Source organism: Phaeoacremonium minimum (assembly GCF_000392275.1).
Source record: "Phaeoacremonium minimum UCRPA7 unplaced genomic scaffold PA7_03_scaffold_290, whole genome shotgun sequence".
In the NCBI taxonomy this organism is placed as follows: Eukaryota; Fungi; Ascomycota; class Sordariomycetes; order Togniniales; family Togniniaceae; genus Phaeoacremonium; species Phaeoacremonium minimum.
Genome location: NW_006921195.1, coordinates 969,571 through 985,987, shown reverse-complemented (window position 1 = coordinate 985,987; position 16,417 = coordinate 969,571). Strand labels below are relative to the sequence as shown.

The following is a 16,417-nucleotide window of genomic DNA, read 5'->3' as shown; positions in this document are numbered from 1 at the left end:
GACGCCTCATGAGAAATGAACAGTTATCACGAACATGTTGTGAAGTTGTTTGTTGAACTATTTTCCGGGCTTGTATGTCCGTTGTCGACAAGTTGCTCTCTGGAAGGGCCATAAACTCTTGGTAGGCTTGGGTATTGAAGAGTCCGTCCCAGCACGCCTGGCAAACGAGATCCCGAGGCGCAACCATGATCCCATCCGGTTGCGTTGGCTCCTCTCAATTCTTGACTCTAGAAGGTAAAACACAGCCTTGGGGTGTTGCAGACGTTGGATTGCATATGCACGTCCGTGGCACAGAAGGATCAGTATCTGGTGGCTCTTGGCGCTTCTCAGCAGACACCCCAAACGCCAGATCACTATGACTACGAATTACCTCGATGAAGTTGCACAATATGCATTTGGACTGGTCTAAGATAGTCAATGAGCGCGGCTGGTACGGCTGCAAATGTCATGGGTTTCCTCTGCTGTGTCTGTTTCTAGCCTTCTGATTTCCTCGATAGCACTTGGAGAAAGATGCTTCGACAGTTGCGGATAATCACATCCTTCAAGACGTGGGGAATATCTCTTTATTCTCATGTAGTCATAGCAATCAGATTGAACGTTTAACTCGTAATGCTTTCTAATGTGTCAGCTTGCGTGATATGTGGTCCGCCTGACCCCTCATGTGCAAGTTTCCGTGGCCATAACAACCAGGGATCGAATGAGATATCTATGAGGGCCATGAATAAGAGCGCAATACCCGGCGCTCGCTGAAAACGCTCTATATTTATGCATGTGAAGAGGCTGAGATGGGATGGTGTTTAGCATGGTACTGAATCAGCTATGCGACGCTCTCTTTTTCGACTTCCACCACCTCGTTTGGCTGTGGCCGATGGGGCGGTTGTTTCCCTAAGGCCACTGGCAGGTCAATTGTTAGCCATATGAGAGGCAGTGCCAGGCTCGGGCAGTGACTTACGTCGTTCGAACAGTATGTATGATGTGACGATGAAGAATGGCAGGCCGACCATCAGCCCGAGCCAGCTCCTGCCCGCCTTCTTGTACTCTGGACTATTCCTGTCCACCGGCTTCATAGTGGCTGCCTTCTCTTCGAATCTCTGAGACCATTTTGCAGGGTCCGCTGCGTTTTCAAATGTGCGACGTTCCGAATCGACTGGGACTACGGGCTCTGTTGACTTCGCAGACGCGGCCTTGCTCGCAGCGGAGGTTTTGCGCGTTGTCGCAGACGCTGAGGCTGCTTTCTTAGCTGTCGATGCGGCCGTGGAAGCGGAGGCCTTGGCCTTTGTGGCCGCTGCCTTCACCGTCGTGGATGCGGACTCTGCCTTCTTCTTGACTGACGCTGCGGTGCTCTTTGTGGACGCCGCCCGCGTAGTTTTCTTGACCGGTTCTGGAGCCTCCTCTGCCGTGCTTGGGGCCGTTGTCTCAGCCTTCTTCCTGGGGCGCTTGGTTGCTGTGGCGGTCGTCGCTGTCTTTGTGCTGATCTTCTTCTTGGGAACTGCGGCCACCTCGCCGGCTCCAGTGTCTGACTTGGCCTTCGAACGGGTTGTTGTCGAGGCGTGCCGTATTGCTTGTCGCACGGGGATTGGGAAAGCTCTGCCGGTAGCCGTGAGCCCTGTGTTATTCCAGCAGCCTGCGCATTTTGCGAGGGCGTGCGTGTTCATCCTCATTCCCAATCGCGACATCTCGAGGGCGTATCGTCGTGGCAGGATGAAGTTTCGAGGTTCTGCAGAACGGTAAAGATACCGATACCTTTCGAAGAATGATGATCGATAGTGACTCCAAAGCAGTCACGTCGCAGGCCGACCTCTCGCTCTGCGTCGTATCGTGTCGTATGATCGCAGAGGAGAGCAATTGACTGGGCAGGGCTCAATCGCATCGAGAATCGCGTCGCGTCGAGTTCGCGGAAAATTAAATTCATGCACTAAAACGCTCACTCGCCTGCAAGACGATTCATGTGGGGTAAACCTAAGCTAACGTTAAACGGTGCTGGAACGGTACAAGGATGGTCTACCAGTATTCCTGCCCCAAACCCAACAAGCCACTGGGCCGGAACCTCGCCGAGATCGCCCCCCCAACAACGTGGTTTAGTTGAGAGTTAGTGGACGCCAGTGCCTGTCACCCAAACTGGAAGGGATTAGGTACCTAAGGGATCCCGGATCCAAAGTTGGACCGGGCAAAGTGAAGTATCAGGTATCAAATGCCTGTACTTCACACGACTTCGTTGCTGACCTCACACCCCGGACTTCATAATTCACCTGTGATAGATCCTTCTGGCTGATTAATGCCCTAGATAGAGACATAAGTTGCGAAGGAGCTGGTGGAACGTGGTAGGGCTGAGGTTGGAGCGGACGTTGAGAAGGGCCGTGCCTCGGTCTATTTTGCACCTCTCCGTCGTTGTCTGTCTTCCAGGTTTGCCCATGGGATCCCATTGGCCTCGGACTCTTGCTTCACAGTCCGAAAATACATAAGGCTACATTAAGGTGATATCTCACTGCGCTCTGCCGAGAGGCATTTTACCAATCAGCCGGGTGCTTTCCCTTCAACAAGGGCTATTCCAAGGTTGCCAGCTGCCGCGAAGCGCATTGGCGCCTCCCGAAGGATCCCATCCCCTGCAGCCTTGGGGCATCGACGCCATCAAGTCATAAACCACTCCAACTACCAGTCCCGTCAGATTCCAAAATGAACTCTGTTCATCCCTCAGACTCTTCTAGCGACTGAGTGCAACAGCGGCGTCTGCATCTGAGAAGCGTCGACAATGCTCTTACAAAAACGGCAGCGGAACTACGCCGTGAGAAGCAGGACGGGCTGCATAACTTGTCGCAAGAGGCACGTTCGATGCGATGGATTGAAGCCCGCCTGGTACGTCGTCAGAAGCCCCTCGGCCATCGGAGGACGCCGCGCCGAAACCGATGCCATGCTGCTCGATGACTGACACGCATACAGTACCAATTGCAAGAGCGGTAGCCGTTTCTGTTCCTACCCAGACCTCTTCGTTACTTTTGGCACCTCCAGCGGCTCAGATGAGTCCTCGGCAGCATCCCCGGTGTCCGTGGAGCAGTTGCCCCCCAGCGAGGAGCCAGCCATGATACAGCTCCTTGACCTGATCCCGAATCAGTCATTCGCTGGCTTCCCTCTTGAGCTTCCGCCAATATCACGACGCTTATTCCATTCCTGTGAGTCCGCAGTCGTCGGAGCGTGCACCTAAAAGGATGCGACAGTTGACACAATTATCAAGTTGCCCAGCAGAGAACGCCACGCATCAAGGGCGGCGGTTGGCATGAATCGGCAGTGTGAGCTAATCCCATGGGAGAGGAGATGATGTGCAAGAAGTAAATGACAGCTACGTTGAGACAAATATTCTAACATCGAGACAATCTCTAGAATTCATAAAGCCTTGGCTAATCCGGGGAATTTCCATGCCACGCTAATCATGGCAAGTATCCATTGGATATGGATGGGCGTCTCGTTTGACGAGCTCAAAACCGCATTCCACTATCACAGGCTTGAGGCTTGTCGCTGGGTCAGTCAGCAGTTGGAGGATCCAAAGAAGGCGAAGAGCGAGGCTACCATTGCCACTATCACTACTCTGGCGCTCCTCGAAGCATGCTTTTTCGACTGCATCGGCTTCGACATGCGCCTATTGGACACGCATGTCAAGGGAATGCAGAGGGCCCTGAAGTACAAGCCAGGAAAGACCAAGGATAACCCTCTTCAGAGTTTGACGCGGATGTGAGTGCCACTGCAATGCCTATGATGTTCCGTCTCGAGCCTCGCGGTTAACACTGATGTAAGGATGGTGAAAGACATCAAGGAGGGTCCCATCAGTATCCAATGGGTCCCTTTCACGAAACTGCATCGACCCATCGTCGAGGCGGTATCCTACCCTCAAAAGATCCATCCAAGGTGGCTCACCCAACCAGACTGGCAATACCGTAGCCAGGCCACGGGCCACGAATGGCGAGCTGAGCTCGGCCACATGGGAAAGCCAGAGGGTATCCGATATTTCGAAGTACGGAGCCAGACCGCCTTCATCATGTCTTCGTTCTACATCTTCATACGGATTCCTTGGAGTGTTCTGAGTTCCTACGTGTTGAACTGGGTGATCGAGCTCTTCTTCGGCGTCATCGTCAAGACGGAGCCCGGTGTGTTTGGCAACGTCTCTGGCTACAAGAGTTGGCAGCGGCAGTTCAGTTGTCTTGATGCCTCTGGCGCGCCGCCCGAGCCATACGACGCAAAGGACTGGTTCTGGATGTGCATCTACTGCGCGGCGGCTGTTGACAGTGCGCTCCCGCGGAACAAGAAGGAGGAGGCGCAGAAAGAGCTCTACAAGAAAGCCATCGGTCAGAATCTGCGGCGCGTCAGCGACCTATTGCAGCTGACAAGCTGGGACGACGCGATCAAGGCTTTGCAACATGTCAAGTGGGATACAGGCTTTGACGGTGAAGCACGGATCAAAACTATATGGCAGGATGCTGTGTTTGCAGAGCCTACCGACACTTCACCTAAGGAGGCAGTCATCGCGAGCTGAAGAGACCCTGTCAATCGTATCTCAAACTAGGCCTCAGATCTAAGTCAAGTTCTGGCCAACGGCACTCCGCTAGTCTAACCTAGGATCCTCTGTTGGAACCCCCTCGGCCTCACGAGCCTCCAGCCAATCTTCCATCTTCTGCACAATATATCTACGAAAAGCAATAGCAGTGAGACACATCAGCCAGACGATACCGAAGGCCACATATGCAGTTGACAGCCAGTATCTGCGTGCGTTGTCTACAGCCTGTGGAGTCTTGCTGTTGAGCTCTATCAGAGTCGAATCCACCCACGTCAAGCGCTCGCACCAACAGGTCCGGAACACACCAACAAGGTGGAAGATTGTACCGAGAACCATGACCAGGGAGTTAACGAAGACGAAGAACCAATATATCCCCCGGACGACGACTAAGGCCGAGAGCTTTTGGGAGAAAGAAATTGCAGAGGATGCTTGACCTTCTCTAATCGATTTGCTCTCCTTCCCGTCTTCACGGACCGTAAGCCACGAGCACAGCACGTGCAGGTATGCATTGACGAAGGCAAAGACTACATACAGAATGAAGTTAAAGGATCGACATCCTAGACCCACAGTCGGGGTAGTCCACGCGATGGCGACCGCACACGCCGATGAAAATGCGACGACGCAGAAGCCGAGCAGCTGTCCGGCACAGAAACGCAACCAGAAAGTCCACTTCGACAGTAATTCTCTAGCTGCTGACGCGAACTCTCCGGCATCAGGATGCTTTGAATTCGCCCATTCTTCCCAGTAATGATTGTTCACATATCTGTGCCGTAGCGACGTGGCGAAGGGCGCGCCGCCGAAGTTCAGCACCGTCGAAAACGCTCGTTCTGCAAGACCGGGGTTGATCGCGCTGGCATAGCAGTTACCAGCAACACCGAGCACCAGGACCCATGAGAACCAGACACAGTATGCTAATGCCAGACCTGTGTCCTTGTCTCCCATCTTCGAATAGGCATCATAGAATGTTGCAGCTGTGACGGCAAGAAGCAGGAGCACAGGAATAAGAATTCCGCTGACAAACCCTTTACGCGCTATGATCACCATCTCGATTGCCTTGTTGATCTTGTCTTCATCCTGTGATGCATCTTTGAGAGGGTTCTCTGAGGCGGAAGCTTGCTGGTCCTTTTCACCCGGCGAGATATTTAGGAGAGACGTCTCGCCACCAAGCTGAGCCTCGGATTTGGCAATGTTTTTATACCCAAGGACATCAGTAGACTGGGATCCTCCTCTGCCATACCATCGTGTCTTTCTAGTGAACTCGATATCTCCTGCGAGAACCGCGATCCACATTGCACTTGTGTCAGATAGCAGAGCCTCGGTCGGCTCTTCCGAGGGAATCCCTAGAGTTTTGGTGACCTTGTCAAGCTTCAAGTTGCTCAAAGCCCATGCATCAGACCAGATCTCGTTCAGAGCACCAAACATGGCGCTGCCTGGATCTCCAAGAATGCTCACGTACTCTTGGATATACTTTGCCAGGCCGTTGAAGACGCTGTTGAGAGGCTTCCAGACTCTGCCCTCTAAGACGTGGACTGCAACATCACCAACAGGACATATGAGAAGGACGCCGATGTATGGAGATATGTATGTCGACAGGGGCAGCAGCCATTGTTTGAGTGAGCTATACTCGGCCCCTCGGCAGTATTCCTTGGCCCACGCCATGCTTCGGACAATCGAAGGTAGTGTTTGATTATTGCCATAGTCGATTTCGGTATTGAAGCTGCAGACCTCCCAGGGATAAAAGTCGGCGATGTAAGCATGGAAGTCCTGGCGGACGGCAAGTGTACAACACTTTGCAATTGAGAAAGTAGCGCGGACGACAGGCAGAGAGCCAGCTATCAGGACAGACAAGATTACTTTCATGAAGACTGTCCAAGCCTTCTGCGATGGAGAGCGCCTTTCCATAATGCCAACAAGTAGATCAATATTATAATCTCTCAGATGACCACAACCTTGTGTGTAATTTGATTCTGCATTGTTTGTTGTCTTCAGTTCTCTTCTTATGCAACTCTGCTATCCTGAGGCTGTGATCTAATTAATAATAAAAGAATCATTGCAAAACGACAGCAACCACAACTCCAGCCTTCAATCAAACTCGAGGACCCCCTTGTTTCCAAGACCCTTTCAAAAGCCGCATATGTACTGCAGACTGTCGATCCCGTTGAAAGGGTGCAGATTCAGCTGAACCTTTTCAGCGAAGCGCCAAGCAGTTGCTAGGATCATCTACCAATAGCCGAAAGACAAGTTCAGCTCAATGCAATACCGACAAGCCACCCGGGAGTTGCGGGCCTCTCTTGAGCGTGATTGGGCTCTTTTTGAGTCCTCTTTTGAATGGCATGCCCAAGAGATGAGTTGTTCTATGTGTGTGTTGACACAAAAGACAAGGGTCTAGTTACGCAACGCAGTCAGGCTTCGCTATTGTTGCCGGTAACTCCATGATCGCCGACCTTTGTACGTTATCCGACGGAGTCCTTCGGCGGCGAGGCCGCAACGAATGGTGGCTTTCAAGACAAGGGCTTCCCTTCTTGGCATAGTATTGGGGTGCGGCTCTGGCATGAGGGAATATTGGCTTTTGTGAGCTCTCCTCTATGCCTCAGACGACTCTCGGTTTTTCCACATGACAACTCTAACTGCCTCCTAAAACGAATACACTTCTTTCAAGGTCAACATGGTCTCTCGTACGTATCTCTTCGTGTTTAGGTTTGCGTTGTTCTTCTGGACAACAACTAGAGCAGACCGAAACCCCATCAGCTTTCCTGTTAAACTCCTTCAATCAAGACAAGCAAATGCTCCTGGCTTTGTTGATCCAGTCACTATCCCTGCATGCTTTGCGAATGTCTGTTGGTGGTATTACTCCCCTCCTCCCGAGATTTGCCCACTCGTTGACGGCCCTTGTGCCGATAACTCGGACGCCACTGACAATGGTGGTGATAAATGCGGCATGAAACAATATACGCGCGACTGCTATTGCTCTCTCAAGACTGGGCTCTACTGCGCATGGTCGTGTAGCTGGGAATCCTGGTGGGACACGGAAGACTGGTTCGCTGATTTATGTCCCGATTCTCCTGCCTTGAAGCTCGATTTCTCTGGCCTGCCCGACTGCGCCCGGAATTGCCTTGATGATGCTGTCTTTGAATATGGCTGCTTAACTCAGAGCAGCAATTGCTTCTGCTCAAACGGCGATCTTTTTGGCTGCCACGATAAATGCGGAAATACCGACGAATGGCGACAGATTGAGGATTGGCTGCAGGATGCATGCGACATATCTCCTACTTTGGCGAACGAGGCTTTAAAGAGTGGCACATTCGCTCTCGATGTCACTACAGCGACTGAGTCTGCAAAGGCAGTAGCAACAGAAACCAAAAGCGCTAGTCCACCCAAGTTGCCACCCCGAAAGAAACCAACTTGGGACGAGGACTTTATATTTGCGGTGCTTGGCCTCACAGTACTGACGGGTCTGGCCTTGTGGATTTACAGTTGCGTGGCAGGAAGACGAAGAAGAGGGGTTCATATGCCTAAGAAAGGGATATCTTTACAGAGCTCCTAAAAGGTTATCTTTCCCAAGCCTGTGATTTTGAGATCAGAGTAGTTTCGGCTAGGACATTGATTTGGATTCGCGTTTTGATCTTTCATGAGATATTGACTATATATTACCACTAGGAGCCCTGCCACAACGGGCTTTATACGGGCGGCTCCTTGACTTCAACGACGAGTTTGCCTGGAGATTTCATCAGAATATTCGCACAATGTATGATAATGGACAACACTCACCATAATTAACCCCATCGTAGAGGCCGATTAGTGCTTCTTCAGCCTTCTTTAAGCCTCCCTTGATAATGGTGGTTTTAGGCTTAATCTTGCCTTCCGATATCCATTTACCCAATTGTTGTGAAGCTGCAGGCCATTCTCGCATGTAGTCTAGCACAATGAATCCCTCCATTCTGTCATAGTCAGTCAAAGACCACAAACAAACAAAATCGATCAGTCTTACCGGATCCGCATCGCCGTGACCTTGCTAAAGTTCTGTTGGGCTTTTAGTATACAGGTCCAGATTTGAAGGATAAAATTTCAGTCATTGCAACAAACCTGATATGATTCGACGACGTTACTCGGGTTGTATTGGCTAATACCTGCAGATCGTAAGATCTCTGCTTTCGACAGTTAAACATTTCCATTACTCACCGCCGCACATAACAAATCTTGCATGTGGTTTTGCTTGGAGGAATGCCAAGTCAAGGACTTCTCCACGAACTGGAATCATCAGCACATTGAAAAAAATGTCAGCTGGAGAGAATTTTTTACCGTTGTCCCAGAACACGTCAATAAAGTCCTAAGCAGAAGGTTAATTTTCATAAAATGTAATCAGATATAGAAAAGAATGCCACCTTTGTCGCTTCGAGGAGCTTTTCTCTGAAGTCCGGCGCTTTATAGTTCAAGGCTTCATCGAAACCAAGCTCTTCTTTCAGCCACCGGCACTTGTCGTCCGATCCTGCCGTGCCAATGACTCTCGCGCCTTTGATCTTGCAAATCTGTCCGACTACCGAACCCGTTGCTCCGGCAGCTCCAGAGATAACGACCAGCTCTCCAGGCTTTGGTTGGCCAATTTTCTCCAGCCCAAAATACGCGGTGAGTCCAGTAGAACCTATGGCTCATTAGCCCATCGCAATTCATTGAATTCAATGTCATCCCGTAGAAGTAGGATATCTTCCGAATTGCATACTCAATACTCCCGCTAGATCATGAACCTTGAGTTCAGGTAGTAACTGCTGGCCAGGGGCCAGTTGCGGTGGCCAGATCTCCTTCTCGCCGAGAATAGTGAGTTCTCGCCACCCACATATACCCGTAGCTAGATCTCCTGCCTTGAACATTGGGTTCTTGGAGGCCACTATCCGTCCTACTCCTGTGCCACGCATGACTTCACCGATCTGGACAGGAGGCAAGTATGATCGGACATCTAGGGCCCTATAATCAGTATCTGAGCCCAAGACTATATCTTGAGTATACCTCACCTTTGAGCCAACCACGCATGGTCGGATCCATTGAGAGATAATAGGTCTCGAAGAGAACCTGTCCATCTTTAAGGTCTGCTTCTTTGGGCGCATCGACAAGCTCTTCTCGGAATGTCTTCCCCGCAACGATTCGACCCGTCGGTCTCTCGTTCAGTACAATAGTTAGCGACTTCTCGGCCGTCATGATGCAGTTTGGTGTTTATCTGATAGTCTGTCGCGCGGGAATACTAAGAGAAGGAAACTTTGTGTAATATATGGGGCCTAAGACTTTTTTCGAGAAAGCATCATGATGTAACAAGCCTAGGCCGGCTGGGACCGTCTCTAGTGTTGTCTAACCTACGCTGGCTGAGGCTGGGTGCACCAATGCACGCCATATCCTCATTTGCGTTACGATCGTGCAAGTCTCGGGGACTTTTAGATGTGAGACCGCACCGCCATCCATGCTTTCGGAATAAACTCCGTGCGGGTCGGAGGTCGGGCGTTTCGAATCAGATTTGAGACTCGACCAACCGTCCGGTCGTGGCGCCTTGGAGAACCGGACGCTCCGCCCAAAACGGGCAACTCGCCCGCAAGGCCCACGCACGTCGTGGCCGGACATTGAAATGTGCATTGACGGCGGCGATCACTTCGCCCTCTGCGCCGAACGCCACTGCCATAATAATGCTCTAGAACTGAGACAGCCTTCAAAGACAGCCTCGGTTGCTTACACAAGCCTTATGAAGCCGTGTGTTGCTCCGGGGGTCCGCAGCGGGGCGGTGCTCAATGGCTTCACCTCTCAACGGCGGCAGCGATGGCTACAACTGCAGCAAGCCAATCATTCGTTTACTCCTAAGTCTTTGCTTTCTCCATTTCAAACTGAGACCCGTGTCACACGAACGATGAGGACTTTGCCTTTGTACATATTCGTTCTGCGCTAGCACTTGTTTCGATTGCGGTCATTTAGAGGAAATGCTAAGGTGTAATCTCTCGACAGGGCACATATCTCCTAATACCTACTTACTATAAATCACACCAAGTTCACAGCCATGTCAAGTAAAGACTTTCAATGTCTTTGTTCATTGTTTGAAAAATGGTGAGAATAATGCGAGGAATTTCGGAATGTCAAACAGATGGTGCCTTAGACAAAGAAATGCGACAGGTTCCAAAACGTGGCCTGTCTTGTACAACAAAGCAGATAGATCGATATATTGCCGTTGCAAAAAGTCCGTTCGATTCTTATGTGACATTAAAGGTCTCAGCAAGTTGATGCTGCCTAAGTCAAATGGGGTAATCAATTTTTCAATAACAGAGGCCAAGTCAGCATAAATTCCGACATGTGTCTATTCACAGTCCAGCATTTCACATATCACAGAGTCGCTCTGAGGATGACAACCGAACCTTTCACAACCAACGGAACAGGAGATTTCACCAACCCTTTCACTGTTCAGCCACATGATTGTAACGTTTCGGTGACAGAGCCTGCATACTCGAACTCCTCACGTACCGAAAATCTGCCACAGGCTGATTTCAACTGGTGTGAGTGGCATGGAACGTGTTGTGTAAACTGGATATTGATTGCCTATTGCAAAAATCAGCATGGAAGGGGTCAAAATTTTCAGTGTCCAAATACAGCTCACTGCCATGAGTATCATCCGATCACAGACGCCATGGGACCGTATCCGGACACGGGCCAGCAACCGACATCTTGGGTGGACACATGCCCGACTTTCCCGATAGTGCTCCTTTACACAAGAGAGCGACGAAGTGAAGCCGACTACGAACGAATCAAGGCTCTCCGGGAGTCATTCTGTGACATGGCATCCATGGTGCTGGTCAGCAAGAGAAGGTTAGCAGATGCCATGAACGACGCTTGGGATTACCTCTGCGATGTCCAGCGAGCTCTGGACGCCGGAGCCTCCAGTACTCCGGATGTCATTGAGCCTGAGGTGGCAAAGGCGATCGAACTTGTTGAGATCTCCCGTGAGCAGATGAACAAACATCTGAGGTACACAAGAGAAGTGGTGAAGCTGTACCATGATCTTCAGATTGCTCTCAACAATCCAGAGTATCGTAGGTACGATGGCGATCATTCTACGAGTCTGACTGCCGTCAATCCCGACACGTTTGAAGAAGGACCAAAGAGCTTGAAAACGGTTTTCGATGCATTCGATGGCCCTTTGAAGGGAATCCCAGAACTTTTTGAGTGGTGCAAGCGGATGAGACGGGTTCAACTACAAATCCAGACTAGCCGTTCATCTGACCACTGTGTGCTTGACTATCAATAAATTATCATGTTCTCCTCCATTTTCAAACTATCCCAAAGTAACCCTGACTGAATATCAGAATTCCAAAATTGCTTGTACGAGATGCTATATCAAAGCCTGAGCTGCTCAACTCCCACACGAGCCGTAGGCTTGTGCTCCGGACATTAAGGCTTGCAGCGTTTATCTCGTGAAACGTTTATATGGGCAAATTAAGAGAAAATCCAACATGAGCTTACCATAGTATGAAAAGTTGACCAGTATATCATTCCAGCAATTTTCTTTTTAGACTCTTATCCGCATCTTCTATAAGACATCAGATAGGACGGGGATGTTTAGACTATCTTAGAGACCGAAACACGGGACTACAGATGGTGGGTTCTCCAGGTATAAAAGCTTCTGTGCATGCAGCTTCTCATGTTGATCGTGTTCAGCATCGTGTGGAAAGAGCCCGAGAGGCTCAAGGCCGATTGGTCTCGAGTCAACTAGCCTACGCCTCCTTTTACCGATGAAGCCATGTCATGTACTCGTCAAGATCGATATGCTTGTACAGAACTGTACGAGGCGCTTCTCGGCCCGGTTCGGATCGCCAATACAACTACAAATTTAATGAGCCATGTGGTGACCAATGATAGCAGGCGTCAGATCCCAAACATACCCCAAAAGAACCAAGAATTGCGCCTAGACGGCAGAATCGACAGGGGCGGTTTCCCCGCAAACAAAGGGCTCACCAGCAAAAGTTGGGGTATCAGTGGATCGTGCTGCTACCACGCGATCAAGGTCCCGTGGTTCCTGAATTGGAGCGGCTATGGCAGAGCGGAAAATTACATCTGCAATTAAGGGCCGTCTTGAGTCGTATCGGGGGTAAAAACACCGAATCTTCTGCTGACTTGGATTGAAGATGTGAGGATAAATAGAACAGGCCCAGGCCCGATTCCCCGGGACGATGGCGTCTTCCAACCATAATACAGGGAGTAGGAGCATCGCTACATGGCTAAACTCTCAGAATTGTTGGCCTTTCTGGCAATCGCTGCTGCTGAAGTGTCGGCGGTGACGTTCAGTGTCCCAACGAAGGTCGGAACTGGAGGATACGCCTATGCGCCGCTCGATCCAGCACCAGTCGGGATCTCGTAAGGCCTTCCTCAATGCGATTTGCCATGCTTCAGCAGACGGAAGTACTAATCGTTGTGGTAGGTTCGAGTTCTTCGCATTCCCCTCATACTTCACAAACGTCACCGGCACGAACCAATGTCTCGCGAATTGGAAAGCGCTCACTGGTGTCTGGCCGCCGATCCGAATTGGCGGGACCACGCAGGACAGAGCGAGCTACGATGCATCGACATCAGCATACGTGGTATACACGGTTGCTAGCCCAGCAGACGCACCCGCAACATTAACGTTCGGTTCGAAATTCATGACACTTGCCAATACTTACGCGGGCACAGTCGTTATGGGTCTGAACCGAGGGAAGAACGACCTCGCAAATACGATTGCTGCCGCCAAGGTGGCCGTGTCTGAGATGGGCAATCTCTTGGCGATTGAACTGGGCAACGAGCCTGAGTGTGAGCAACCAACTGGAGAACAATCTTTGAATGTGATACTGACGGTGATGCAAGACTACAAGAACGATGGACAACCGATCGCGTCAGGCACATGGAACCCTGCCACCGACGCAGCTTCGCAAAATGACTGGGACATCCGTGTAGGCCAGGCCATCGGCAAGAAGAACATCATCCAAGCCGGCAATTCAAATGACTCTCCTCCGACGTGGGGTGCGGCTGAGCTCATTGCAACCGAGAACGCAACGGTGAAGGAGTACGTGAAGACATATGCTCATCACAACTACCCAGGCGGTACCGTCAGCAGTCTGATGAGCCACTCGAGCATTGTGACAAATCTCCACAAGTTCGATGCGGATATAGCCGCCGCTTTGGGTCAAGGAAAGCCGTACATTTTTGGCGAGACAAACTCTGGTAAGCTCAAGAATCGCGTTGTTAGTAAGGGGCCAAATGCTAAGCAATGAGGCAGTCTCTGGAGGCGGAGCAGCAGGAGTGTCTCCAACATTTGGCGCTGCGCTTTGGACAATGGACTATGCGCTTCGAGCGACTTATAGCAACATGTCGAGAACTTATTTCCACCACGGCACTGTCGGTAACTGCCAATACTGCTTCTGGGGGCGCTACAGCATGGGAGCCCCTTATTATGGCGCCACGGCAGCTGTTGCGCTCATGGCTGGAGCTAGCCATCTCACTGCCCTTGACACCGGCTCCACGAACTACGCCGGGTATGCATCGTTCGATGCCAGCGGTCCTTTGCGTGTGCTGCTGTACAACTCGGACTACTATAGTGGTAGTGATACCCGAAGCAGCCAGTCCTTCGTATTGACGGGGCTCACTGGGACTTCAGTCAGAGCAAAGCGTCTTACAGCTGCTAGTGCGCTTTCGCGACAGGATCAAGGTGGGAACCCATCTTTCGGAGGGCAGTACTATAACAATGGTACATGCGTCGTCGGGGGGACTGAGACTTATGAGACAGCAAGCGTCTCCGGTGGACAGGTGACGTTCACCGTCAAAGCTAGCGAGGCGCTCTTGGTGTACCTCCGATGAAGTTAATTTAGTCTCTGCAACCAAAATTGACCTGCAATCAAGCTAGCGTCCATGTCTTGTATTTGGCATCAAGTGAGTGCCAACCAACCGAAGACTGTATGGAGCGAAGTCGGCACCGGAAACCGGAGTCCTTCGATGACTGAAGCCCTGAATATTTCACTCGTGTTGCCGACATTCGAGCATGCAGATTGTCACCGCCAAAGCTTTGTGCAGGGTGAGAGTTGTTGTTAGCAGATACTTCATAGCTTCAGACGTGGTGGGTTCAATGCTTCATGGCCCCAAACTTGACTAGATTTGCTTCGAGGACTCCAACCTGCTGAGTCTTAAGTTGATGGCGTTCCTGAAGTATCTCACACTGCAACCCAATGACTCGGACAGCAGCACTAGCCGTAGATGGGTCCGTTGAAGAGATAGCTTCATGAAAGTATTTGGCCTTTGCGGATAGCACTCCAAGAATGTGCTTCAGCAAGGCAAATTGCATCAGCACCGACGCGTTCTTTTCAGGCACGTATGCTCCCACACGCATCTGTACAACGTCAAACTCAGGCTCTCTGAGGGTCGGGCTATCAAAAGTGACCTTGAAGCACATCACTACTTGAATACAGACACGTTCCAAGACGTCCAGAAACCGTAGGTGGCAAGAGATGAGTTGATTGGCCAAGGCATGGTCTATTGTCGAGGTGGAATCGTAAGTAGAGGCATGCTTATCAATCTCTAAGAGATCATCAGGGGCGGAAAGACCATGAATGCAATCTGGCACGTCACAAATGAAGGAGGAGTCCGCAGCCAAAGACATGGCAAACTTGGTTGCCAAAGGGTACACATCGACGAGACCCTGGCCGCATACGAAGATTTGCTCCAGCATGCACTTTGGTGACATAAGCAAGAGCTCAACCGCATAATGTTCTACGGTTTCACCTCGAGATCTGTGTAGAGCTGACTGGTGTGGAAGACTGGCCCACAAGCGGTCCATTTCGAACATCAAGTCAGTTAGGCGCTTGGTGCAGGCCAGCTTATCAGAAGCTGCCTCCGTGGCCGGACGCAATTGCTGCTGCGTCTCAGCCCCGGCTTGTTCAGTCGGATGTCCTGAATCCTGGTGTGACACCGCAGGCGCAATGGTTGTTAGATACGCATCGAGGTCGGAGCTTGTTGGCGGCAGTAACCAGTCGAAAGATGTCCCAGCAGCGTTCCCTCCTAGAACTGGATCATATCCGCTCATCTCCATCTCAACAACAGCATCATTTGGTACCTCAGGGACGGCGCCCGGAGGACTGTACGTGCAGGCCGATCCAGCCTTGAGACATCGTGAGCAAATGTTGCTTCCAGGCCGTTTAGGACACTTCAGCTTCTGCGAGTGACATCGGTCACAGGCTAGCCGCATCCGCACAGGAGCGGGCATGGCGGGAGGGGAACAGAAGGCTTATGTGAGCCGCCGTGCTGGGATATCGATCCGTGACCTTCAGCTGCCTTGCAATTCCCCTCTGAAGGATGCAAGTCGGGTCGGCCGAAGGATATTCTGGAAGAAGTGTGCGCACGTGTGATGGCGTATGACATTAGACCAGGTACGCGATGATGAACAAGCTACTGAAGCTACTGCATAGTAAACTAACGCTTTGACTAGGTGTGTGGAATGTATCCAATGGACGGCCAGGACACCGGCCGGTGTCGCCGCCCCCGGATGGTCCTCCCGTGTGCTGGGTTCCATCCGATAGAAGTTACCCGCTGCCCCTGCGAGTTGTCGCTAGTGACACTTCAGGTCGACATTCTGCAGGGCTCCAGACCGGGGAATCCACTGAAGTGTGACATCTGATGCGTCGCCTTGCTGATAGAGCTCTATCGGAAGTTCTGGAAGCAAGCTTCTGCAGCTGCTAAAGAAATACCGTGCGGAGCATCTAATGTCGGGGCCGTTTCATCTTCCCAGACAGGCGGTGATTGTCATTCCCATGCAACCTCCGCAATTCCCGATGTGACAGCAACGAGCGGCGACAACACCCTCTTCAGGTATTGCAACGCGCAGACCCA

At 51.2% G+C, this 16,417-nt stretch overlaps 5 protein-coding genes across 5 annotated transcripts; 2 read left to right on the top strand and 3 right to left on the bottom strand.

Moving 5' to 3' along the window:
* Window positions 1–817: 817 nt before the first annotated feature.
* Window positions 818–1,676, bottom strand: UCRPA7_3831 (hypothetical protein; the record flags this gene model as incomplete). Its single annotated transcript, XM_007916238.1, has 2 exons — window positions 818–885; window positions 953–1,676. The coding sequence occupies 2 exons, from the start codon at window positions 1,674–1,676 to the stop codon at window positions 818–820; spliced, it is 792 nt and encodes a 263-aa protein (XP_007914429.1).
* A 1,772-nt stretch (window positions 1,677–3,448) lies between these two features.
* Window positions 3,449–4,522, top strand: UCRPA7_3830 (hypothetical protein; the record flags this gene model as incomplete). Its single annotated transcript, XM_007916273.1, has 2 exons — window positions 3,449–3,723; window positions 3,787–4,522. 2 exons carry the CDS (start codon window positions 3,449–3,451, stop codon window positions 4,520–4,522), a joined length of 1,011 nt encoding a protein of 336 aa, XP_007914464.1.
* A 69-nt stretch (window positions 4,523–4,591) lies between these two features.
* On the bottom strand, window positions 4,592–6,403 carry UCRPA7_3829 (hypothetical protein; the record flags this gene model as incomplete). Its single annotated transcript, XM_007916248.1, has 1 exon — window positions 4,592–6,403. The coding sequence occupies one exon, from the start codon at window positions 6,401–6,403 to the stop codon at window positions 4,592–4,594; it is 1,812 nt and encodes a 603-aa protein (XP_007914439.1).
* Window positions 6,404–8,220: 1,817 nt separating this feature from the next.
* UCRPA7_3828 (putative nadp-dependent leukotriene b4 12-hydroxydehydrogenase protein) lies at window positions 8,221–9,733 on the bottom strand (the record flags this gene model as incomplete). The annotated part of the gene is made up of 6 exons (XM_007916330.1): window positions 8,221–8,258; window positions 8,312–8,481; window positions 8,532–8,563; window positions 8,627–8,670; window positions 9,261–9,494; window positions 9,550–9,733. The coding sequence occupies 6 exons, from the start codon at window positions 9,731–9,733 to the stop codon at window positions 8,221–8,223; spliced, it is 702 nt and encodes a 233-aa protein (XP_007914521.1).
* A 3,046-nt stretch (window positions 9,734–12,779) lies between these two features.
* On the top strand, window positions 12,780–13,812 carry UCRPA7_3827 (putative glycoside hydrolase family 79 protein; the record flags this gene model as incomplete). The annotated part of the gene is made up of 2 exons (XM_007916327.1): window positions 12,780–12,919; window positions 12,984–13,812. 2 exons carry the CDS (start codon window positions 12,780–12,782, stop codon window positions 13,810–13,812), a joined length of 969 nt encoding a protein of 322 aa, XP_007914518.1.
* Window positions 13,813–16,417: the final 2,605 nt, after the last annotated feature.